The 25231-nt window shown below is 40.6% G+C and overlaps 1 protein-coding gene and 1 non-coding gene across 5 annotated transcripts in view; one reads left to right on the forward strand and one right to left on the reverse strand.

Moving 5' to 3' along the window:
* Nucleotides 1–5222: 5222 nt before the first annotated feature.
* The window catches only part of SEC23IP (SEC23 interacting protein), a 51200-nt gene continuing 31191 nt past the window's right edge, over nucleotides 5223–25231 (forward strand). For all 4 annotated transcript variants that reach the window (XM_032608120.1, XM_032608121.1, XM_032608119.1 and 1 more), the window contains exons 1-7: nucleotides 5223–5476; nucleotides 10818–11350; nucleotides 14165–14387; nucleotides 15196–15389; nucleotides 19923–20012; nucleotides 23861–23981; nucleotides 24999–25088. In XM_032608120.1, coding sequence (XP_032464011.1) covers nucleotides 5314–5476; nucleotides 10818–11350; nucleotides 14165–14387; nucleotides 15196–15389; nucleotides 19923–20012; nucleotides 23861–23981; nucleotides 24999–25088 — 1414 coding nt within the window. In that variant the 5' untranslated portion in view covers nucleotides 5223–5313. The remainder of the gene's footprint in view (nucleotides 5477–10817; nucleotides 11351–14164; nucleotides 14388–15195; nucleotides 15390–19922; nucleotides 20013–23860; nucleotides 23982–24998; nucleotides 25089–25231) is intronic.
* On the reverse strand, nucleotides 21717–21789 carry TRNAA-UGC. The gene has a single exon. It is a non-coding gene; the product is annotated as a tRNA-Ala (tRNA).

Raw genomic sequence — 25231 nt, forward strand, 5'->3', positions numbered from 1 at the left:
AATAAGGGTGGGTACATGATGGCCAGAGGGACAGACTGCCATGGCAATTGCCATTTGCCCACCAAAATCTTCTTCCTCGATAGTTACAGAATTGTAGTTACGATGTGGGTACCCAGGTGGGGAGTGTATTTTCCAGCTCTTCTTGCACCCCAGAGGAGTGCATTTTGTCAAAGTTCACACTAGTGGAATGTGAACAAAAGTGATGTGTGCAACTTCTGTCTCACTTGTTAAGATGGGACATTTGTCCCTGAACTGCCTGACGCCTTCCAACTTCCTTGGGTGGCAACAACTTGAGCAGCCTCAGAAGCCCCATGTTGAAGACAAAAGCTGGTCACCAACACGTACTTTTGTGTGGGTGAGACACGAACATTTGTTTGAGTCCTTGCATTTTGGGGTCTGTTTGTTTGGGAATTTGCTTGAATTCCCCTGTACACCTGTGTTGGATATCATGTTACCTGCATCCCCCATAGGAGGACTTTCTTAGCCTTATTCTTTTACTTTTGGTGGAGCAAGTCCTTCATATTTTCTTAGAAAGTGTGCTTGAGAGGTAAATATTTTGGGAGCTGAATTTCTTTGCATTTGACCTGTTTTTATCCTTCTGGAACCTATAGAGATCTTTGTCTCCAATGCTCCAGTATGTATGTTTTCAACCATTGTGCTGGGTACCAATGAGAAACTTGTATACTTCATTTCTGGGAATTAAAAAAAATTTTTTTTCCCTTGATGATTCCCTCCCCTGTACTTTCTGTCTCTCTTAGCAGAGCTCTTAAAATTCAGATATTGGATTTTCTTTCATGGCAATCTAATTTTCTTAGGTTTCTCTCCTAGCTTCCATCTGTTTGTCTTTTTGCTTTACTTTTTGAGAAATTTCCTCATACTTTTTTTCCTTCTACTGACTTTCTGTTTTGTTCCCTAAATATTTCTTTTCTTTTCTTTCTTAAACACCCTGATCTTATTTCTTGGTTGCAGATCCCTCTGAAGATATTATTGATAGATTTTTGAAAGTTCTTCCCTTCTTGTGTCGGTAATTTTTTCTAAATTGCCATTTCCTGTTCCTTTTGTGGGTCTTGTTTGAATCACTATCTTCCAGGTTAAAGAATCTTCTCGAGTATGTGGTAATCATATTTAAAGTGTGGGGACTACCTCCCACCTGTGCTTTTTCTGATCACATCTGTCAACCTGACTTGGTGCCCAGCACATCACCTTGTACAGAAAGCAACACAAACCTTCCTCCGAAAGAATGGCCATTTCTGACAGTGACAGAACATGAGGCTCTTTTCCCACAATTTCTGAATCAACTACATGTGAGCTGATGCCTCCTACATCTCATTTTAAGCCTGGACTTCTTTCTTCAGTTTCAGAGCCATATATCTAATGGTCAGGCATCTCCATTTTTAGGTTCCAGTTTGTCCTCCTGTTCCACTGTGTTCCCTGAATCAGAAATTAGCACACTTTCCCTTCAGTCACCTGTGTCTCATCCTCCCAGTTCACCTGCCTTGCCAGGGGGAGGTGAGTATGGAAGCAAGAGAGGGTGGCTGTCCCCTAGAGTGTGAACTGTCACGGCTCTGCCCATTTGTCCACTCTTGTATCCCCCGTGTCTGGCATAGGAGCAGGTTCACATAATAATATTTGCTGAATGAATATCTGAACAAAACAAAAAGCATGGGGACTAAAAAGGTGATTGGGAGCTCAGAGCATATACATGGGTCTTGGTTTTTTGTCCAGATGAGTTTATTTTCTTACAAGTATTTCATGGAAATAGGAATGTAGCAAGCCGGTCAGGGTAGTAGGAAACAAATGTTAAGTACAGGTTCTCGCATGTTGCTCTATTTACACCTGGGAGCAGGCTTTCGCAACCTCGGGCGCAGCAGCTGCCCTCGTCCGAGGCCCCTTTGCAGACGCAGCCCTGGGCACACTTGGCACAGCTCATGGGGCAGCAGGGGCAGCAGCTCTTGCCGGAGGTGCATTTGCAGGAGCTACAATAGGCGCAGGAGCCACCAGTGGCTCAGGGACACTTGGGGGCCATTGTGAGCTGAGCTGACACCAGACTTGCAAATCAGTGACCAAGAAGAGGCTCTTGGGTTAGTGGAGGGTGTGTTCCTGGGGCTTGTTGATTGTGAGCTTAATTAGGGGGTGATTCTGCTCTGGGCTATCTCATTGGGAAACCCGGATTTAATCCTCTCTAGATCTTTTGTTCCCTGACCCCAACAAGATGCTTCTAATCTCCTGCCTAGAGGTTGAAGACCCAGCAGCTAGTGTTTTTGGAGCTGAGTGAAGAAATTGGGCTGGGTTTGTGCAACAGGGTGTTTTATTACTCAGTATGTATGTATTTGCTTAATCTTCCTTCTGTTTTACCCTCTCCAGAAGGGAAAACTCAGCCCTTTTCCTTTTTTTTTTGCGGTACGCGGGCCTCTCCTTGCTGTGGCCTCTCCCGCTGCGGAGCACAGGCTCCAGACGTGCAGGCTCAGCTGCCATGGCTCACGGGCCCAGCCGCTCTGCGGCATGTGGGATCTTCCCGGACCGGGGCACGAACCTGTGTTCCCTGCATCGGCAGGCAGACTCTCAACCACTGCGCCACCAGGGAAGCCCCAGCCTTTTTCCTTTAAGGGGGATGGTCAATAGTCCAGTTACTGAGAGTGGGGGAGGGGGTCTGTTTCTTAAACAGTTTTAACCAATCCTCCTAATTATAGGATCTCTCTCTTCCACTGGACTGCCACTTCCAGAGGTGCCTGAGGTCATCAGGTCCTAAATCTTTTGGTGATCCTGTGGTGCAAATAATGTTGTCTTTGAGTGTTCCCCATTACTGGTTTGCTAAATCATCTACTACTTGCCTATTTTTTTGGTGCCTTCCAAAATCTGTTGCTGCCAAATCTTCTCCCATTTTCCTCATCCTTATGGGTTTATGCCTAAAAAAAACAAGCAAATCCATCTGTGTTTTCAACAGAGCTTCAGGAAGAAGAAAATGAAGATACAGCTGTTCAATCTGACATCTTTCCCCAGAAATTACTCCTGTTTCTGTTCATTCCTACTGCAGTCGCTCTAATTTGAGCCACCATCATTGCTCAGCTGGTCCACTGCAGCAGTCGGCCAACTGTTTTTTCTGCTCCCGAGGCTTGCTCTTTCCTTATCTATTTTATTACACTGAGGACAGAGTGAACTTTCTACAGAGCAAATGTTATTTCTCCACCTTCCTTTAAATCCTTCTTTCAGTCCCTTTTGCTCTTAACTTGTAAGGACCCTGTATCATCTGGCCTTGGTCTACTTTTCATTCTTATCTCCCAGCTTTCTCTCAGTTGCTCACTAGGCTCCAGCCATGCTGTAACCCGTGTTTCTTTTAACATTAAAATATGGCATCTTAAGGTAACCCTACATACTGTAACTTTATCTGTAATTGTCTCTCACCACTTCTTCCGGTCCCTCTCCTCCAAGCTTTTCCGGTTAACTTCTACTTATTGGCTTTCAGGTGTCAACTTTAATATTTCTTCTTCAGGAAAGCCTTTCATGTCACTCCAGACGAGGTAGGTCCTTTGTTGATGGTCTGATTGTTCTAAATACTTGCTATCCCTCCCCTAAAAGGGTTACACCTCCCTCTCCTGATGGTGTCAATATTCCACACAACACACTTTGAGATTTTCATCACACTTAATTTTATTGTTATTATGTGTTTAGTTGTCTGTCTTCCTGACCAGACTGTAAGCTCCAAGAAGGAAAGGTCCTGTGTCTATCTTGTATACCATGGTACCCCAATGTTTAGTATACTGCTTTGACCACCCATAGTAATGACAAAGACCCCCTTGGCCAAACTCTAGAATGGCTACCAACAGCTTAAGGCCACGTCCCCAGGATGAACCCTGTCCCCCTTAAAATGCCTGCCTGAGAAAGCTCAACACTGCCAGGAGAATTTACTGTTTCTTCCAACCCAAACCAGGTGATAGGCATATAGGCCCTGAACCTCCTTTAAAGCAGTTACTTTAGAAAGCTTGCGATTATAAATCCTTTCTCCACCCCTTTCGGATATAAATCTTTTGTCACCCAAAACTGCCTTCTCAAGGACCTGAGAGCTGTCTCCTCCCAGCCTGGTGGGTACCTTGCTCTAACTTGCACCACTGCATGTCATAAAGATATGAGAAGTTAATTTCTGCTCCATATAAGTGCCAATTAACAAGCCCAGTCGCATGGACCAACACCCCTTGGCACCTTTCGATGCCTTTGCCTTAGCACACGCCAATCTTTAAAGTCTCCAGCCTTTTGTTTTGGGGAAGTTCAGTTCAGTTCACGATGAACCCACTTCCTTAATGCAATAAAAATCTATCCTTATTGCTTTAAACTAGTATCTGGCTTTGTTTTTGTTTTGTTTTGACAGTAAGCATACTAGTTGTTGAATTAATAAATAAACAGATACTATATAGGTGTGAACAGCTGGGGGAGAGGGTAGTTTCATTATTTGAAAGCTTCCTTTGGGTTTCTTCTATCCCTCTCCCACCCTCCAAGAAGTTGATTATCTGTTATTTTTTCTTTCATAATCTCTAACTATGTGAAAGATGACAATTATATCCAAATTATCCATAGTGCATTTTAGGATTAAACTAGTCAGATTATTTTAGACAGATTATTTTAGACAGATTATTATAAAAGTCACACGCCTATTTTAAATGTCAATTCCCTGGTTTCACTTTTAAACTTTTTTTTCTTCTCTTTGGCTTGAAAACTTCAAAAGTTCTACCATTTCTATTTCTGGGCGAATGACAAGAGTTCAATTCAGTCCAAAACAACGTGGGCGGGTTAGATGCGGGTGTTTGGTTACAATTGGTGAGTTTGGCTAGACTTTAGCTGCAAATGGCCCCCACACCTTTTCCTCCCTCTGTCTGCGGCTAGCACTCTGCTACCTGCGCCTGCGTGCTTTCGCTGTTCCGCCAAAATTTTATCTAGTTAGACGCTTCTGTGGGTACTTTTAGGAAGCCTAGACAGCCCCCGCAACCCGAGATTTTCAGTGCCGATTCGTACTTTGATTCACAACCAGAAGCGTTCCCTCTCCCATGCTCCAACCCCAGTCGCAGCCTCCACCTCTGCCTCCCTTCCGGCCCCGGCAGCGGCCGAGGGTGTCACGTGCTAGGACCCGGGCGTGAAGCCTGCGCCGCCATGTTGGTTCCTGGCGGCTTGTAGGAGAAGGCAGAGGGAGGCTGACCAGCCGTCCGGAGTTCCGGCCCTTGTGCGCAAGTGCGGAAGTTTGTTGGCCCCTACCGTGACCGGTTTCCGGCTGGTGGTTCCGCACCGGCCCCCAGTAGACGTGTAACGGAATGGTGGGCCGCAGCCATGGCTGAGAGGAAACCTAACGGTGGCGGAGGCGCAGCTTCCACCTCCTCGTCGGGCACTAACTTACTTTTCTCCTCCTCGGCCACGGAGTTCAGCTTCAACGTGCCCTTTATCCCAGTTACCCAGGCTGCCGCTGCCTCGGCCTCCCTGCTCTTGCCTGGAGGTAATAAGGAGATGAGGATCCGGTGGGGCCAGTGTGTGCGGGGAGGTGGGCGGGCGGCGGGCGGTGGCGAGGGGCGGGCGGTGGCGAGGGTCGGACGGGAGGTTTTCCTTGTGCCTGGACCCGACTCTCTGGTACCTTGCCAGGGCCATCAGTGGCCAGGTTTGAGTGGCCTGAGGACTTTGGGATGTTGGGGGCGGGGGCCAAGCTCTTCGTGGAAGGAACTGTTCCCAGTGCTAGACACTCATGAACTGGCATTCCACAGGTGCTTGCAGGGAATGCAAAAAAATTAGACAGTGCCTCCTCCTCTCCTGGGGTACTGTAGGATATCTCTTAGGATAGACACGTAGTATTTGCAAAGTAGAGGTACAGAACGCAGTCATCTTTCAAGGCGATGCATCATTTTCTCTAAGGAGCCCTTGCTTGTTCTCATGTCCCTACTCCTGTGTGCATCTTAGCACTTTGTACATATCTTTATTATTGTCTAGGGAGATTGCTTTTTAACGATTACGTGGCATAACCCAGAGCTGGTGTTTAGGAGCACAGACTGTATTCCAGCCCTAGCCCTGCCAATTACTTGCTGTGTGACCTCAGGCATGTTACTTTACCTCTCTGTTCTTCATTTTCCATATGCGCTGTGATGAGAAGTGAACTGATTTTTGTAAGGCACGGAATATAGTGCTTGGCACATAGTGTTATATAAATGTTTAAGAAATAAACATGTCTGCCTCTCTATTTGGACTGTGGGCTTCTTGAAGTTTGCAGCTATAACTTATTTACCTTTTTATTTCTAGGATCTTGTTTAGTGCCTAGCACATAGATCCTCAGTAAATGTTGAATATTTTCCTGTTGAATAATTTATTCTTGTTTGGAAGACTGAGGAAAGTTTCATGGAGAAGTGAAGAAGGGCAAATCGGAGACAATACATGATGGTTCCTCTTCCCTTGTGTTATGTTTCTTCTTGGTACTTATCACCACCTGACGTGTACAAATATTTGTTTATCTTTTTAAATTTTTTAAATTTATTTTACTTTTTATTTTTGGCTGCGTTGGGTCTTCGTTGCTGCATGCAGGCTTTCTCTAGTTATGGTGAGTGGGGGCTACTCTTCGTTGTGGTGCGCGGGCGTCACATTGTTGTGGCTTCTTGTTGCGGAGCATGGGCTCTAGGCGCACAGGCTTCAGTAGTTGTGCCACACGGGCTTAGTTGCTCCGTGGCACGTGAGATCTTCCCAGACCAGGGATCGAACCCTTGTCCCCTGCATTGGCAAGTGGATTCTTAACCACTGCACCACCAGGGAAGTCCCATATTTGTTTATCTTATCCCACTAACATATAAGCTCTATGAGAGCAGGAACTTATGCCTATAACAGTGTCTGGTATGCTGTAGACCGATTTTTCAATAGAAACTTGTCGAATGAATGAAAGGGTGGCAGTCAGGAATATGTATGTCTTGTTTTGATAGTGTGGCTGAAAGGTTCAGCATTGCCATTTTTGGTGGAGGACTAGCATGGCTGGAGCAGAATGCTTTGGGAGGTTGCAGGAATAAATAAGGCTGTACATGGGGTTTTCATGTCATCCTCTGCTTCACAGATGTTTTTTTTTTTTTTTTTTTTTTTTTTATTTTTTTTTTATTTTTTTATTTTTTATTTTTTATTTTTTTTTTCACAGATGTTTGATTCATGCCCCATCTTCCTTGCTATATAACTTGTTTGTGTCTGTTACTGTCCGTAAATGCTAAACATATTCATTGCCAAGTAACAGGATAACTTACCTGTCTTGAAAACTATTGTTTCTTGGAGATGATTTATTTTTTTATTATTTTTGTTTTTTTTGCGGTATGCGGGCCTCTCACTGTTGTGGCCTCTCCCATTGCGGAGCACAGGCTCTGGACGCGCAGGCTCAGCGGCCATGGCTCACGGGCCGAGCCGCTCCGCGGCATGTGGGATCTTCCTGGACCGGGGCATGAACCCGTGTCCCCTGCATCGGCAGGCGGACTCTCAACCACTGTGCCACCAGGGAAGCCCGGTTTATTTTTTTAATAGGAAAATTAATACTTTTTAGAACTAAAATTCTGTAACAAATAGTTTTCTACCTTTAAAAAAGATTTGATCATTAGAAACCCATTCAGATAATTTCCAGAGACAAAAGGAGAACCTGTCATATTGGAAGCAACAGTTAATCATGTCAGTGAAAGAGACACATAGGAAGCAATTTCATTTCACAAACCTGGATTGAGCAGCTTCGTTTGCCAGGCCCTGTTCCCGATGTCCGGGAGACACAGAGGAGCAGACAGCATTGCCCTCACGACTGCACAGTATATACAGACGCAGTGTACCCAGCTGTGTAAGTAATTGTGATACAGGTTTATGACGGCTGGAGAGAGGGATTGATAGGCTGCTGTGAGAACTGTGGCTGTCAGGCTGGCTGACCAGGGAGAGGATATCCCTCGGGCCTTCAGGACCTCACAGAGGAGGCAGTTCTTGAGCCGAATATTGAAGGATACATAGAAATTAGGGAGTCTGGGGAGACAGACATGTGAGAGTCTGGAGGTGTGAGAGAAACCTGCTGATTTGGTGGGATTTGGTGGTAGGTACTCACATTCGCTTTCCATCCCCCGCTTTTTCCCTCTCACCCCGTCCCTCCCCCGCTGCACCCCTCCATGTGACTAGAGTGAATGTAGGGGAGTGCTTCAAGTGCTTAGCGGGGCCCAGATCATGAAGGGCCTCAGACACCACACTGAGGAGTTTGTAGTTTACCCTGTAGGGTGTGGAGGGTGCCCTTGAAGGGTTCTGAACAAGGCAGTGGGATTAGAGGTGTGTTTCAGAAAGACTGGAGTTTCCTGAGATTGCAGAGATTGCACTAGAGTGAAGCTGACCGAAGCAAGAGTGGCCGATCTGGAAGCCACTGCGAGTCAGGCAGGAGCCGGTGGCACTCTAGCCCTGGTCAGCCGCACTGGGTGTGAAGAGCAGGGAACAGATATGAGAGATTTCTACACAGTCGAATTGTTGGGATTTAGTGACTCACGGGCGTCCAGGCTGTGCAGTGCAGAGTTCCCTTCTCTTTGTTCAGTTTCAGCCCCAAGACATGGCACCACCTGGCATATAATGGATACTGTGTACATATTTCTTTAATGAGGATCTGAATGATTAAATGAAGGGTGTGAGGGGGAGGGAGCAGTCTGAGAGAGGAGGTTTCTGGTTTGAGTGTCTGGATGGATGTTAGCAGACATCTGTTGAGGTTAGTGAGATGTGTAAAAGGGGGACATGAGGGGGGACAGTTAAGATGATAAATTCAGTTCAGGCTTAACTAAGTCTGAGGTATATGTGGCTGAACCTGTCAAAAAGTATTGAGGAGGCAGTTGGAAAATAGGTTCTGGGACACATAAGATCAGTCTCAGTTTGAGACAGAGTTGGGAGTGTCACAGGTATACAGGTGCTTATTAAAGTTATGGTTCTTGATGCCAGATGTGTCCACATGTAATTAGAAAGTGCCCCTGAGGTGAGGCTGGCAGCTTGTTGAGATCAGTATTTTGTTTGTAATTAATGCTAATCAGGTTGATCCCAAGTTGTCTTAGAGGATGAAAGATACCACAGAGGTTTTTTCCTCTGCTTTTAGATGTTAAGACATCAACTAAGAAATCTGAGTCCAAGTGAGGTTCATGTGACTGAAAAGAGAGGGTTGGAATCGTAAATGTATCAGAAAAGTAGAACGATATAAGCAGACGGTGCCGGGGTGGGGGGTGGGGCCCTTGTGCAGGAAGATATTTTTAGTTACAAAGAAACAACTCAGAGGAGTATTTTGAATAGTGGAGTATCTCAGTTAAATTGATGTGTGTGAAATATAATGAGAGCAGCCTAAGAGCTGAAGGCCTCATTCAGTAAAGGTCAAGAAGGAGCTCAGAGCTTGAAAGGCCACCCTTTGGCAGGTCTCAAGGGCAGGGACTAGTGTGCCTGTGTACTGGGAGAGGGTCCACCCTTCTGATCTGCTCTATGCCTCCAGGAGTGGGAGATAAGAGGGAATTGGAAATAGGAGGGAATGAGATGGGAGAAGGAAAAGATTAGGAAGAGGAAGACAACGTTAGAAGCTAAGGCCTCCTAAAAGTTTCCTGAGGAAAGGTAGACTGGGCTTTTTTATTTCTGTTTATTTATGTATGTATGTATGTGTGTATGTATGTATGGCTGAGTCAGTTCTTTGTTGTTGCACGGACTTTCTCTAGTTGTGGTGAGTGCAGGCTACTTGTTGCAGTGCACGGGCTTCTCATTGCGGTGGCTTCTCTTGTTGCGGAGCACGGACTCTAGGCATGCAGGCTTCAGTAGTTGTGGCATGCAACCTTCAGTAGTTGAGGCTTGTGGGCTCTAGAGCGCAGGCTCAGTAGTTGTGGCGTACGGGCTTATTTGCTCCGCGGCATGTGGGATCTTCCCGGACTAGGGCTTGAACCCATGTCCCCTGCATTGGCAGACGGATTCTTAACCACTGCACCACCAGGGAAGCCCAGAATGGACTTTTGAGGCCATGTAGAAGGAAAATGTTTTTATCACTATTTTACGACTTGGTAGCAGAAGAGAGGATAAATAGTTTGGTGCTAATAATACCCACAGTGAAGATCAAGTTGGGCAAAGGGAAGTGAGGAGAACTTCCCTTAGTTAGAAAATGACTTTTCCAGTGATTTGGCATTCTCTAATGACTATCTGGTTGTGATACTGTGTGGTTTTAGGGATGGCAATTAATGGTTGACCTACTTTGCCTCAGGAATACAAATACCACATGTTCACTTATATAATCAGTGCTTTGTAGGTAAGAGCCCTGACACACCCCTTGTTGTCAACAGAGTTAATGTCTGTACTTTAGTTTCTTGTCCTTACTGTAGAAATAAAGTTTTGTGTGTTTGGGTAGCAGAATAGTATTTGAATTGTTTCTTACCAGGAAAAAACAGTATTCAAAATAACATGTAAAACTAGGAGTATAGATTTTGTTTCCATTTTTAAAACCTTCTCGTATATACATATATGTCTACATAATTTATACATGTCTACAAAATAAATAGTATATAACTATATTTATTTTAAAAGTGTGGAAAGGTATGTATCAAAATATTAACCGTGTTAACAGTGATTGTCTCTGGGAGGTGAGCTTACGAATGAGTTAGTATTTTTCCCTCTTGTTTCTTATTCATGTTTTCTAGTTATTTATTTCAAAGAAAAAAGTTTTTCATTATTGTCTTTAATGCAGAAATGTAAGTTTGAACAACAAAATAAGAGGTATAATTGCTAGATCTGCGGTATACAGTCTTATCTACAGAGTGATGGCATACCTTTAAACCATGTACCCTTCTGTTCCCTTTCAGAGGATTCCACAGATGTAGGTGAGGAGGACAGCTTCCTTGGTCAGACTTCTGCTCACACGTCTACCCCACAGACATTTAGTTACTTCTCTCAGGTATCAAGCAGTAGTGATCCTTTTGGGAATATTGGACAGTCACCGTTAACAACTGCAGCAACATCGGCTGGACAGTCAGCATTCTCCAAGCCCGCAACTGCTCTCCCTTTTACCACCGGATCCCAAGATATGTCGAATGCATTTTCACCATCCATTTCGAAGGCTCACTATGGTGCTCCACCTGCTTCACAAATGGGAATAAATACTTATCTGCCTTCTCAGCCTAGTAGTCTCCCTCCTTCAAATTTTGGGAGCCCACCCCAAGGAACGCCCCAACAAGGATACAATCCATATCGCCACACAGCTGTAAGCAGCAGGGCTAATCCTTATATTGCACCACCACAGCTGCAGCAGGGCCAAACACCGGCCCATCCTACCCATCCCCCGCCCTCTGGACCCCATGTTCAGATGTACCAGATGCCTCCAGGATCTCTGCCATCGGTATGGAAACATGTTTTTTATATCCTAATTACTCACTGTAATTTTTAATCGCTCTCATCTTAACCTGTGTTTTTGGAAACACTGTGCTTTTTTTCTTTTTTTTTTTGTGGTACGCGGACCTCTCACTGTTGTGGCCTATCCTGTTGCGGAGCACAGGCTCCGGACGCACAGGCTCAGCGGCCATGGCTCATGGGCCCAGCCACTCCACGGCGTGTGGGATCTTCCCGGACCGGGGCACGAACCTGTGTCCCCTGCATTGGCAGGTGGACTCTCAACCACTGCGCCACCAGGGAAGCCCAACACTGTGCTTTAAATAATCAATATGATGACAAATTATTTTCAGAGGGTATTTTTTTTAAGCTACATGCTTTGAAGTAAACAATCTTTTAAAGATAGCTCATTGAATGGTTCATATTTTAGTTTATATTATCTATTTATGGAGGTAGTAATTGATTTTAATGAGTTAACCATATGCCAATATTTCCAGATTTAATGTAAGATATCAATAACAAATGTCATCTAGGGACATGTGAGAGTTGGAGCAATTATTAACAGACTGCCAGCTTCTCATTTTTTAATTATACTACTCAATCAAAACACTCAATTAGTGGGACTAAAATTGATTACTCCAATAATTTCTTTTATTTACATTTATGGAGTTTGGATCTAGACAGTCAAACTCTGTCTCAGGGGAGCAATGGAATAACTTTTGCATTGGGTAAATTTTATGAAATTCCTTTATGCCTTTTTTCCCCACTAATTATTCAACTGACTTCCAAAGGGAAGTGAACTGAATCAAAAAAAAAGGGAAATGACTGAAAGGAAGAATTAAGAACCCAGCCCAGTGTGGCAGAGATAATAGTATTTCAATCAGAGTGTAACCTGACTTCTCTCTTGGGGATAAAGAATGGGTTCCATTTACCATCTAATTTAAATCTTACCAATACACAAACTCTTGGTAATGTTGGATTTCAGCATATTGGAAAGTAACCAGATTTGTAGCATGTAATATAAGTTAGTATACTTTGTTTGCTGATGAAATTTTGTAAAGATTCCTAATTAAGAATTTCTAAAATGACAATTTTAAATATAAAAAAAGGTTGCAGGGCTTCCCTGGTGGCGTAGTGGTTGAGAGTCTGCCTGCCGATGCAGGGGACACGGGTTCGTGCCCCGGTCCGGGAAGATCCCGCATGCTGAGGAGCGGCTGGGCCCGTGAGCCATGGCCGCTGAGCCTGCGCGTCCGGAGCCTGTGCTCCACGGCGGGAGGCATCACGGCAGTGAGAGGCCCACGTACAGCAAAAAAAAAAAGGTTGCAAACATAAAAAGAGGACAGAGAACACCCCAGTACCCTAATCCAGATTTACCTGTCATGAACATTTGTTCTATCATTTGTGAACGTGCACGCTGACACGTGTTGGAGTATCCTTTTCTCCCCTCCCTCCCTCCCTTCCTTTCTCACTCTGTATATGTGCAATTTTGGGGGGAAACATTTGAAGATCAGTTAAATACATTATGATTCTTTACTCCTAGATTCTTCAGTGTGTATTTCCTGAGAATAAGGGTATTTTTTACATAACCCCAGTACAGTTATCAACCTCAGTACATTTGCATTGATAGAATATTCTAAAATGATTTTTAATAAAAATTTTAAAAAATAATTGTATTCTGATTTTAAAAGTATTTTCAGTACAGAAAATTTGAAAAATGCCGAATAGCCAAATGAATAAAAATTGCCGCTAGAAAACCCTGTTTTTATTTTGTTTTATGTCTTTCTTATCCTTTTTTTCAAGATAAAAGCATAGTGTTTTGAGGTTTTTTTTCTTTTTTAATTAATTACTTTATTTATTTTCGGCTGCGTTGGGTCTCTGTTGCTGTGCGTGAGCTTTCTCTAGTTGTGCCTGAGTGGGGGCTACTCTTCGTTGTGGTGCCCGCGCTTCTCATTGCGGTGGCTTCTCTTGTTTCAGAGCATGGGCTCTAGGTGCGCAGGCTTCAGTAGTTGTGGTGCACGAGCTTAGATGCTCCAGGGCATGTGGGATCTTCCTGGACCAGGGCTCGAACCCGTATCCCCTGCACTGGCAGGCGGATGCCTAACCACTGTGCCCCCAGGGAAGTCCCAACACAAGCATTATGTATGTTTTTTTGTGAACATATTTTAGGTGTTATTAAGATTTTTTCTAAAACGTTTTTAATGGTTCTAGAGAATTCCGGCATATGAGTAAAAGATGATTTATTTAATCAGGTTTCTATTAGACATTTAGATTGTGTCCACTGATTGTCTATTATAAATAACATTTTGATATACATTCTTATGGGTAAATTTTTACAATTATATCTTTAGGATAAGTTCTTAGAAATGGAATGTCTAGGTCAAGGAATATGCACATTTTATTTTTATTTTTATTTATTTATTTATTTTTGTCCATGGAGCTTGTGGGATCTTAGTTCCCTGATCAGGGATTGAACCTGGGCCACAGCAGCGAAAGCGCCAAGTCCTAACCACTGGACCAACAGGGAATTCCCAATGAATATGCATATTTTAAAGATTAAATGAATCACAAGAGACATACTGCTAGGTTGATTTCTGTAAAGGTATTAGTTTACTTTGCCACCAGTGTGAGAAAGTCCTGTTCACTTTGCAACTGATTTTGGGGTTTGTTAGATTTTTAAAAATTTTACTTGCTTTGGAGCCTGGTTATTAAATAGTTGTCTAGAGAAATATTTAGGATAATCATTACTATGTTAGTTTGTGTGTGAAACATATACAAAATTGTTCCTTTGGACAGACGTGATGGTCCTAACTTTTGTCCCCCCCAGATTCCTCCTTCAGTGCAGCCAGGGCTGTCTCCTCCAACCCAGCAGCAGGCACCTGCTAGACCTGCGGGTCCCTCTGTGCAAGCGTCATCTCCTTTTCTACTTCAAAACCAATATGAACCTGTCCAACCCCACTGGTTTTACTGCAAGGAGATAGAATACAGACAACTGTGGATGCCTTTCAGTGTGTTTGACTCTTTGAATCTTGAAGAAATCTATAACTCAGGTAAGCACAAATCCTGCATCATTTGTATCTGATTTTAGGAAGAGAGAAATGAAGAGTATTTATCCATGGCCTACTTTTTATGAATGTCAAATTCTTTAATCCTTGTAGAGCCTGCCAGTCTCTGTACCTTAAGATGATAATATTAATGTAAGTTCTGAGTTTTTTGAGCAAGGTATTTGAAGAAATGTTTTAGTAATTTTCTTTTTTTGTTTAAAGGTAGTTTAAATCCAAGAAATAGAGTCGTTCATATAACCCACGTGTCAGTTTTCTTATTTCCCTTATTTGTTTGTAGCTATAGGGCGTTTATAAAGCATTTTCTATGGAACTCTTGTTACTGAAGATGCTGTGAAAAAAGTGTTCCATGGTCAGATGAGTTTTGGAAGTGCTGTAACTACCTCCATCTCTTGAGATAGTGCACAAGAGTGTGTTAAGACTCTGAGAAGTCTTCACTATAGAAGTAGGTTTCTTTGTTTATCCTGATGATATTTCATCTTGGGACTTAAAAATCACCTTTTCTTTAGAAGTATGCTTCATGGAGCATTGCTGCTTTGATTAAAAAAAACCCAAAAAACTACCAATTATTTGAATTATTTCATGATCATGCTTTTATATTTTACCGTCGTTATTTCTTCTCCACTTAAAAGAATCATCATTTTGAGCAGCACAGATTAATCTTAAACTTCTGTTTTTTTTAAAAAATGAGCTTAGTTCTTTGTCTTTAAGGATAGATGAGTCACCATATTCATTATTTATTACTCTTAAATGTACCTTGTAACTGTCGAGTTAAAATGTGGTCTTTGTGCTCCAGTCCAACCAGACCCTGAGAATGTGGTTCTAGGCACTGATGGAGGGCGCTACGACGTTTACCTCTATGACCGGATGAGGAAAGCCGTGTACTGGGAAGAGGAGCCAGCTGAAGTGAGACGCTGTACTTGGTTTTACAAAGGGGACACAGACAGCAGATTTATTCCCTATACAGAGGAGTTCAGTGAAAAACTGGAGGTACGTGGGCTTTATTCCTTTATGCTTTTCTTTAAAACACATAGACTCTGTATACGTTGGAGCCTCATGTAACATCACTCACAGTGGAGCAGACTTTATTAACAAGACAGCCTATCTTGATCCTGTGCGCAGAGAAGATGGCCTTTTAATCGGTGTCATCTTTTATGAGGTACTAATTGTGGCCTCGGTGTCTAAAGATAGAACGTTTTTCAGGGGAACATCACAGATCTAATATAATAAGGTACTTATATCAAATCTTCAAAAGAGCTTAGGCTGCTATGCTATGCTGCTGACAACACATGCCAAGGAGATGGATGCTTTTCAAATTAATATTCAGTAAAAGGCTTGAAATTCACCTCTGGTTTATGAAAACAAATATAAGAATAGGAACAGAGGGAAGACATATGGGAACATATGTATATGTATGGCTGATTCGCTTTGTTGTAGGGCAGAAGCTAACACACCATTGTGGGGCAATTATACCCCAATAAAGATGTTTAAAAAAAAAAAAAAAAAAAAAAGAATAGGAACAAATATTGTGAGACTTTTTAGCCATCTTAAAATTGGTGGTTAATGTTGTTTTACATAATTGTGTTAATTTCTTGTTATAATTCTACTTAATAATTGAGTAATTAAATATTTGAAATAAGTTAAATGAATTCATCTGCATACATGGGAAATGGAGTATGGAACATTTTAGTTACTGTTTTTTAATGTATTAACTAAAACTTATGTAACCAACACTAACATTAAAACAATACTAATATTGACATTAAAAGGGACCTCTAAAATGTTAATCTTCCCTAGATTCATATTTTGAAAGCTTCAAGCAAGGACTGGGCTTTATGTTCTGTTTAGGAGCTGACAGTCAAGTTTAGCAACTGACTGTTAATTACTAAATTTTTTTGTCCTTGAAGAACATCATAATATAATGAATAGAAATAAGAAAAAAATTAAATCACAATCTTGTCATCCTTTCAAATAAAATGTTACATTTTAAAAATATTTTTTTAAACTGTTCTTTATTCATATACGTGTTTTTCTTTTTGTGTGTTTGTGTGTGTTTTTCTTATACCTATAATAGTACAGATTTTTTGTGGAGTATTTTGCTTTTTCAAAAGAAAATTTGTAAATGTAATCCTTAGTCATAGTCATTATCAATTGTGCCTGCCCTATAAATATTAATCTCTATAATAGTGACTATGAAATACTGTTCTATAACCAAAACAGTACAAAAAGGTGAATATTGGCCTGAAGTTAAGACAGATGTTAGTTGGGGTTAAGTAAATTGGAAAAGAAGCTTGTTGAGAACAGAGGCCTCAAATGTTTTTCATTTCAACGCGTAGTAAGAATACATTTTAGATTGAGATTTAGTACCCACATTTTACACACACACACACACACACACACATACACACACATGAGTATGTGTGTTTATTTATCAGAGGCAGTGGTGTTTGGTAAACTGGCTCTCCAGGGAAAAAAACCCCTGATTTATAGTGTTTGCTGATTTCCATGGTGTGAATACTCCCACCATGGCCAATAGTAAGCTAGCAACATGATGTAACTAGACACAGAGTTGGGAAGTGGTATGTGTGATCAGCTCTTGTGAGCTGATATGAGTGAGCTCTAACGCACCATTAGAAACAAAGAAAGGTACATGGAACAACACTTACCTCACTAGGTGTCATTCAGTTAGATATTTTCTATGTCATTGAAAATATTAATTTTACAGTTTGTTGCTGGTCATGACCCACAGTTTGAAAAACACTGATTTAGAGCTGAGTCAGAACCCAGGTAAGGGCAAAGACTGAAAAGAAGGCATAAAATTAATTTTGTTCCTGGAAATACCAAATATCAGGAGGCACCAGTCTCCTAAAACATAATTTTTTTTTTTTTTGCTGTGCGCGGGCCTCTCACTGTTGTGGCCTCTCCCATTGCGGAGCGCAGGCTCAGCGGCCATGGCTCACGGGCCCAGCCGCTCCGCGGCACGTGGGATCTTCCCGGCATGGGGCACGAACCCGTGTCCCCTGCATCGGCAGGCGGACCCTCAACCACTGCGCCACCAGGGAAGCCCCTAAAACATAATTTTAATCATTTGAATAAGGAATAAAATATGTAAAGGAATGCTGATATCTTTGGCTTAATTTTAGACCTAAATAAATAAACAAACAAATGTGTACTATAATTTTTGGTACCCTTGACAAGACCCTACTGAAGGTATAGCATCCCAAGGTTGAATGTTTAGTCCTATTATTTTGAAGCTAAAGTATATATTTTCAAGTCTAAGCAGTATTTGAAAGTGTATACTATATTTGATTATAAATGGGTGACACAGGCTTCGAGGATGGAATTCATGTATTGACCGTCTCAATAGCACATAGCTGTTCTTAACTTTAGGAGACCTTAGTTCCTGTTCAGCCTCTACCCAGGAAACTCAAGCCAGATCAGGGAAGAGGCAGAGGAGGTTAGGAAATGAAAAAGCCAGTGAGAAAATGAGAATCAAGTGATACATATTGCTAGTGTTGTAGATGATCCTATCCTATCAGAGCACTAAAACAAAACAATAGAAGAATTGGAAACAAAAAATACCTTAATTTGATAATTACACCAATGTCTGCATAGAAAACTAGGAGAACCTCTAGAAATTTCATTAGTACCAGTGTAAGAGTTCAGCAAGTCTGTGGATATAAAATCAGCATATAAAAATTAATAACATTCCTACACAATAGAAATAACCAATTAGAAACCATAATAATAAAAGAAGACTATAACACTAACAAAACTACAGGCTAAGTAGAAAAATCGTCCAACAAAAGGTATATATGAACTTTATGGAGAATAAACTATGAAGCAGAATTGAAGGATGTAAAAGATGACCTTAAAGAAATAGACCAAAATATTACATTCATAGATGCACAGTCTCAACATAATAAAGATGTCAGTTCTTCCCAAATTATTTTATAAATTGTATGTAATCCCAATCAAAGTCACATCAGGGTTTTTTAAGTAAAATTTGCAGACTGCTCCTAAATTTTATATGGAAGATCAAAGTATCAAGAGTAATCAAGACCATTTTGAAGAATGAAAAGTAGAAACATACTCTACCAGACAAGATTTATTATAAAGCTGTGGATTGAAAGGGAATACGAAGAAATGAAAATAATTCTTAAGATGGTGAATCTTTAAACATTTTTGTTTGTGATCTTGCTTTTAAAAAAATGTAAACAAATATATTAAAATTTTTTAAAAAAGTAGTGAGGAAGAGGGTCAGCTGGATAGAGGCTGATGGAGAGGAATTGTTACTGAATGACTGCCCAGGAGACAAAAAGAAACACTTCTATTTTGACATGATTGTCAAATAATCACTGTTACTCATTTTAAAAAATATTTATTTGGTTGCACCGGCTCCTTAGTTGCAGCAGTGGGCTCCTTAGTTGTGGCATGAGAACTCTTAGTTGTGGCATGCATGTGGGATCTAGTTCCCTGACCAGGGATTGAACCCGGGCCGCATTGGGAACGCAGAGTCTTCACCACTGCGCCACCAAGGAAGTCCCACTGTTACTCATTTAAAAAAAGACTTTGGACAGTGGGTGTACCAGAGGTTCCCCCTTACCTGGTCTTGAATCTTTCTCCAAGAGACCCTCAGACTTTTGCCTTATAGAGAGCAGAATAGTGTCTCTGGAGGGAGAGTAAGAAAGTGGTGGGACAGTCAAGTCTTTGGAGTCAGAAGGTCGTGGGTGGGAGTGAACCACAGTTCTGCTTTTGCTCCTTACCTCTGTGATCACTGTGTGGTCTTGTGCAACTGTGAACTAAAACTGCCTGCTAGCATTAGAATTGTGTCTGCCCCCCACCACCAAAAAAAAAAAAAAAGAGAGAGAGAGATAGGTTGAGGTCTTAACTTCTAGTACTTCAGAATGTGACTTTATTTGGAAATAGAGTTGTTGCAGATATAATTAAGAAGAGATCATACTGGAGTAGGGTGGGCCCCTAATTCAATATGATTGGCGTCCTTATAAGAAGACAGTCATGTTAAGACAAACGTAGAGGGAGAAGGCCATGTGAAAGTAGAGGATTGGAGTGATGCGTCTGTAAGCCAAGGAATACTACAGATTGCTGACAGACCACCAGGAGCTAGGAAGAGGCGAGGAAGGAGTTCCCTATGAGTTTCAGAGGGAATGTGGCCCTGCTGACACCTTGGTTTCAGACTTCTAGCCTCTAGAACTGTGAGGCAATAAGTTTCTGATTTTATAAGCCACTCAGTTTGTGGTACTTTGTTATGGCAGCCCTAGGAAATTAATAGACTGTTTAAACCTTGGTTTTCACCTGTAGGTAATGGGGATAATATTATTTAGCGCTGATTGAGAGCGGTTAAGTGAGGTACTGTATGTAAAATGATATTAAGTATGGTAGCCAGTTAGTACAGGAGAGCTGCTATTACTATTATTTTTATTACTATCATAGTTATAATTTTCTTCCACACTTTCTCTTAATAGATTTGTCTTACTGGATTGTATGTTGTTTCCCTTGTAGGCTGAATATAAAAAAGCTGTAACCACAAATCAGTGGCACCGCAGATTAGAGTTTCCGAGTGGGGAGACAATTGTTATGCACAATCCAAAGGTAGTGATGTTGTTTAAGATATTAAAGTGTTTAGGTTTTAAAAAATAATTATTTTACTGAATGTTTGATAAATGTTCATTTTTACTCTGCAGTAGGGATATATTTATAACTAGTGCATTGCTTTTAAGTTTGCTACAGTTGATATCAATGATAGAAACTAAAATGAAATTTAAATTTGTCTCATGATGTTTCTGTTTATGGTAACACAGTAGCTGAAGCTTAGTATGCATCGTTGAAGTTAAGCTTGATAAATTTTTGTACTTGATCCAGGCTCAGCAGACTTTTCTGTGAAGGGCCAGAGAGTAAATATTGAAGGCTTTGTAGGCCATGTAGTCTCTGAAAGCAGCTACAGGCAGTATGTAAGCCAATGGGCCTGGCTATTTTCAATAAAATGTTATTTATAAAAACAAGTAGTGGGCCAGGTTTGACCTGCAGGCAATAGTTTGCCTACCTTGCCCTTGATGATGGTTTGTTTCAACCTTTAAAGTAAAAATAAGTTCTTCCTCTTTATTTGTATCATCTCTGGAAACCTTTCTTGTTTTTTTAAAGATATTGGGTGTGGTGTTTAGAGTCTTCCATTTACCATCCTTAATCTCTCTAAGCTCCAGGTTCCTCACTCGCAATAAATAAGATTTACCCCCCAGGGTCATATTTTTGATGAAGTGAGGTAATTTATGCAAAAGCATTTAGCATAATGCTAGTAATATGGTAGTTTCTCAGAACATAGGCTATTTATTATAGAAAAGTGTAAAAGAAAAACAAAAACCTATATTCTAACCACCTCTATAGTCCTTACTGTTGTTAAAATAAGTAAAAATAAAAACATTCATATGCCATCAAAGTTTAAACAGTATAAAAGGGTATCAAATGAAAAAAGCCTCTTACCTCTGCATTCCCCTAGTTTTGCCTCTTAATGGTAACCACACTTACCCTTTTGTTTTTTAATTTTTTTTTAACTTTTGTTTTTTATATAAGCATACAAAATTTTACATACCATCTTGCATGCATTCGTTTTTTTGGGAGAGGTGGAAGGTTAATGTTAAACTATTAATTTATTTTATTTTTTAATTGAAGTATAGTTGACTTATAATATTATACTTGTTTCAGGTGTACAGCATTGCGATTCAGTAGTTTTACAGATTATACTCCATTAAAAGTTATTACAAAATAATGGCTATAATTCTCTGTGCTGTATAATATATCCTTGTTGCTAACCTATTTTATATGTAGTAGTTTGTGTCTCTTAATTCCACACCCCAATCTTGCCCTACCCCTTTCCCTGTCCCTACTGGAACCACTACTTTGGTTTTTTTTTTTTTTAATCTGTGAGTCTGTTTCTGTTTTGGTATCTATTGATACATCCATTTTATTTTTTAGATTCCACAAATAAAGTGATATACAGTATTTGCCTTTCTCTGACTTATTTCACTACACACGTTTTCTAGGTCCATCCATGTTGCTGCAGATTGCAGAATTTCATGCTTTTTTATGTCTGAGTAATATTCCATCGTGTGTGTGTGTGTGTGTGTGTATGTATGTGTACCACATCTTCTTTATCCATTTGTCTGTTGATGGACACTTGGGTTGCTTCCATATCTTGGCTGCTGTAAACTGTGCTGCTATGAACATTGGGGTTTATTCCCGGGTATTTTCTTCTTCTTTTTTTTTTTTTTTGGCCATGTTGCACAGCTTGTGGGATCTTAGTTCCCCAACCAGGGATCGAACCTGGGCCCCTGGCAGTGCAAGCCCAGAATCCTAACCACTGGACCACCAGGGAATTCCCCCTAGGTATTTTATTCTTCATGATGAGATTTTAAGCAGGATTGTCTTTTTTTGCTTTCTCTTTCTGATAGTTCATTTTTAGTGTATAGAAAAGCAACAGATTTCTGTATACTAATCTTGTATCCTGCAACTTTACTGAATTCATTTATCAGTTCTAATAGTTTTTTGGTGGAGACTTTAAGGTTTTCTATATATAGTGTCATGTCATCTGCAAATAGTGACAGTTTTACTTCTTCCCTTCCAGTTTGGATACCTTTTATTTCTTTTTCTCTGACTGCTGTGGCTAGGACTTCCAATACTATGTTAAATAGAGGTGGCAGGAGTGGGCATCCTTGTCTTGTTTCTGAATTTGGAGGAAATATGATCAGCTTTTCATCACTGAGTGTGCTGTTAGCTGTGGGTTTTTTCATAAATGGCCTTTACTATGTTGAGATATGTTCCCTCTGTACCAACTTTGATGAGAGTTTTTTTTTTTTTTACCATGAATAGATGTTGAATTTTGTCAAATGCTTTTCTGAATCTGTTGAGATAATTGTGATTTTTAATCCTTCCTTTTGTTAATGTGTATATCACATTAATTGATTTGCAAATGTTGAACCATCCTTGCATCTTTGGAATAAATCCCACTTGATCATCGTGTATGATCCTTTTTATATATTGTTGGATTCGGTTTGCTAGTATTTTGTTGACAGTTTTTACATATACATTAAAGATATTGGCCTGTAATTTTCTTTTTTTTTGTAGTGTGTTTGGTTTTGGTATCAGGGTAATGGTGGCCTCATAGAATGAATTTGGGAGTGTTCCCTCCTCTTCAGTTTTTGGAATAGTTTGAGAAGGGTAGGTATCAGCTTCTCAGCTCTTCTTTATATGTTTGATAGAATTCCCATGGGAAGCTCTCTGGTCCTGGACTTTAGTTTGCTGGGAGTTCTTTTTATTAGAAATTCAGTTTCACTACTAGTGATTGGTCTGTTCAAATTGTCTGTTTCTTCTTGATTCAGTCTTGGCAGGTTGTATGGTTCTAGAAATTTGTTTCTTCTAATATGTCCAATTTGTTGGCATATGACTGTTCATAATATTCTCTTATGGGTTTTTTTTGTGTCTCTGTGGTATCAGTTGCTATTTCTCCTCTTTCATTTCTTATTTTGTTTATTTGGGTCCTCTCTCTTTTCTCCTTGGTAAGCCTGGCTAAAGGTTTATCAATATTGTTAATTTTTTTCAAAAAACCAGCTCTTGGTTTCATTGATCTTTCCTGTTGTTTTTTTTTTTTTTTTGGTCTCAATTTTATTTATTTGCTCTCTGATCTTTTTTAGTTCCTTCCTTGTGCTGACTTTGGGCTTTGTTTGCTCTTCTTTTCCTGATTCCTTTAGATGGTAGGTTAGGTTGTTTATTTGAGATTTTTCCATGTAACACTGGACTAAATTTAATACAGTTGATTTAACAGAATAGTATATGTCTTCCTGAAAAGTGGTAGGTAAATCCGTTTTGGACATTGAGATTGAATTTGCACGTTGTTATTTAGAGGATTTTGCCTTATATGTATTTATAAAACAAGGATTCCTCTACTTTTATTTCTTATGTGTAAACCTGAATTTTTTTTTTTTTTTTTTTTGCGGTACGGGCCTCTCACTGTTGTGGCCTCTCCCATTGCGGAGCACAGGCTCCGGATGCACAGGCTCAGCGGCCATAGCTCACGGGCCCAGCCGCTCCACGGCATGTGGGATCTTCCTGGACCTGGGCACGAACCCGTGTCCCCTGCATCGGCAGGCAGACTCTCAACCACTGCGCCACCAGGGAAGCCCTGTTTGTTATATTTTTAAATCAAGGCATACTACCTCTGATTTAGTTGTATTATTTTCCAACATAAGCATTCGAAATAATGGTATTGATTTACTTAGTTTTAATGGTTACTGAACGCTAGCAGGACTGTTAACAAAATTGATTTTGGAGGAACAGTACAAGTATCTGATTATAAACTATACTATGAAGTAGTTTATTATGTATTTAGCTTATAGTGAGAATGAATTTGATAGTGAGCTCTGTCATAATCCTTCTCTCGTATCTTGAAGGTTATTGTTCAGTTCCAGCCCTCATCAGTGCCAGATGAATGGGGGACCACACAAGATGGACAGACAAGGCCCAGGGTTGTAAAGCGTGGAGTTGATGATAACCTTGATGAAATTCCTGATGGTTCGTACAGTTTGTTTAGGACTAAGGTCATTTTTAGACTTCTCTATTTTAGAATCATGAAAAAAGGAAATAGTTATTAGGATTACCTGCCATAACATGCAGAAATCAGCTAGGTTGGCACAGATCTTTCCTTTTTATTACTTTTATATCTGTTTGTTCTTTAATTTAGAATTCTGTTGAAGGTGCACAAACCATGTAATATAGATTCTAAAATATATATTGTTGTGAAGAAGCACTTTGCTGTTGAAACTAGGCTTTTGGCAATATTTTTGGGCTTGTTTTGTCATGCCTCAACTAGTTTGTATTACTTTAGTGCAGGAGTGGTGAATTTTTTCTGCAAAGGGCGAAGTAGTAAATATTTTAGGCTTTGCAAGCCATGCAGACTCTGCTGTATCTCTGCGCAACTCTGCCATTGTAGTGTGAAAGCATTTGTATGCAAACAAATGGGCCTAGCTGTGTTGCAATAAAACTTTATTTATAAAAAAAGGCAGTGAGCAGGATTTGGAAATAAATGTACTCATGTTATGAATCTGTATGAAATAACCAGAGTAAAATAGTAGATTTAACTTGGAAATGTTCATGTATAGTATGTGTGAATCTAACAAAGAGAAGGATTTTGGGAAAAGATTTTGAAGTTTTATATTGGCAAGTGGAATCTCCATGTGGGGCTTAGTGCCCTGGGGAGTTCTGAAGAAATTACAAGGTTATGGAGCCTCTATAGGTACAAAACTGATGATCGTCATTGGCTCATAGCTTCTGGGATCACAAATGGCCTGCTTCCTCCACTCCTTGGTCTAGTTCACTGTTATTTGCCAAAAGGTGGACTTTGAGCTGCGTTCATCTGATTTTGGCAAGTTTATGATGACAAAAGGGGTATTGAATATTGCTATTCAATTAAGAAAACCTAAACAGTCCCCAGCTTGTGTGTGTGTGTGTGTGTGTGTGTGTGTGTGTGTGTGTGTGTGTGTGTGTATGTATATATGCATGGATGAATGTCTTTCTTTCTTTCTTTTGCAGGGGAAATGCCTCCGGTTGACCATTTGGTGTTCATAGTGCATGGCATTGGACCTGTGTGTGACTTGCGCTTTAGAAGCATTATTGAATGTGGTAAGCGTTAGTCACTTTATTTCATGAAATGATTGGAGAACTACTAGAACTTTTAAACCTTCATTTTTAAGATGGTTTCCAGCTGTATACTGTTGGCTGAGGGACTGTAAGAGGAGATTTAAATGATCACTGGGCAATACTAC

The sequence above is a fragment of the Phocoena sinus genome, chromosome 16 (genome assembly GCF_008692025.1).
Source record: "Phocoena sinus isolate mPhoSin1 chromosome 16, mPhoSin1.pri, whole genome shotgun sequence".
Taxonomy (NCBI): domain Eukaryota; kingdom Metazoa; phylum Chordata; class Mammalia; order Artiodactyla; family Phocoenidae; genus Phocoena; species Phocoena sinus.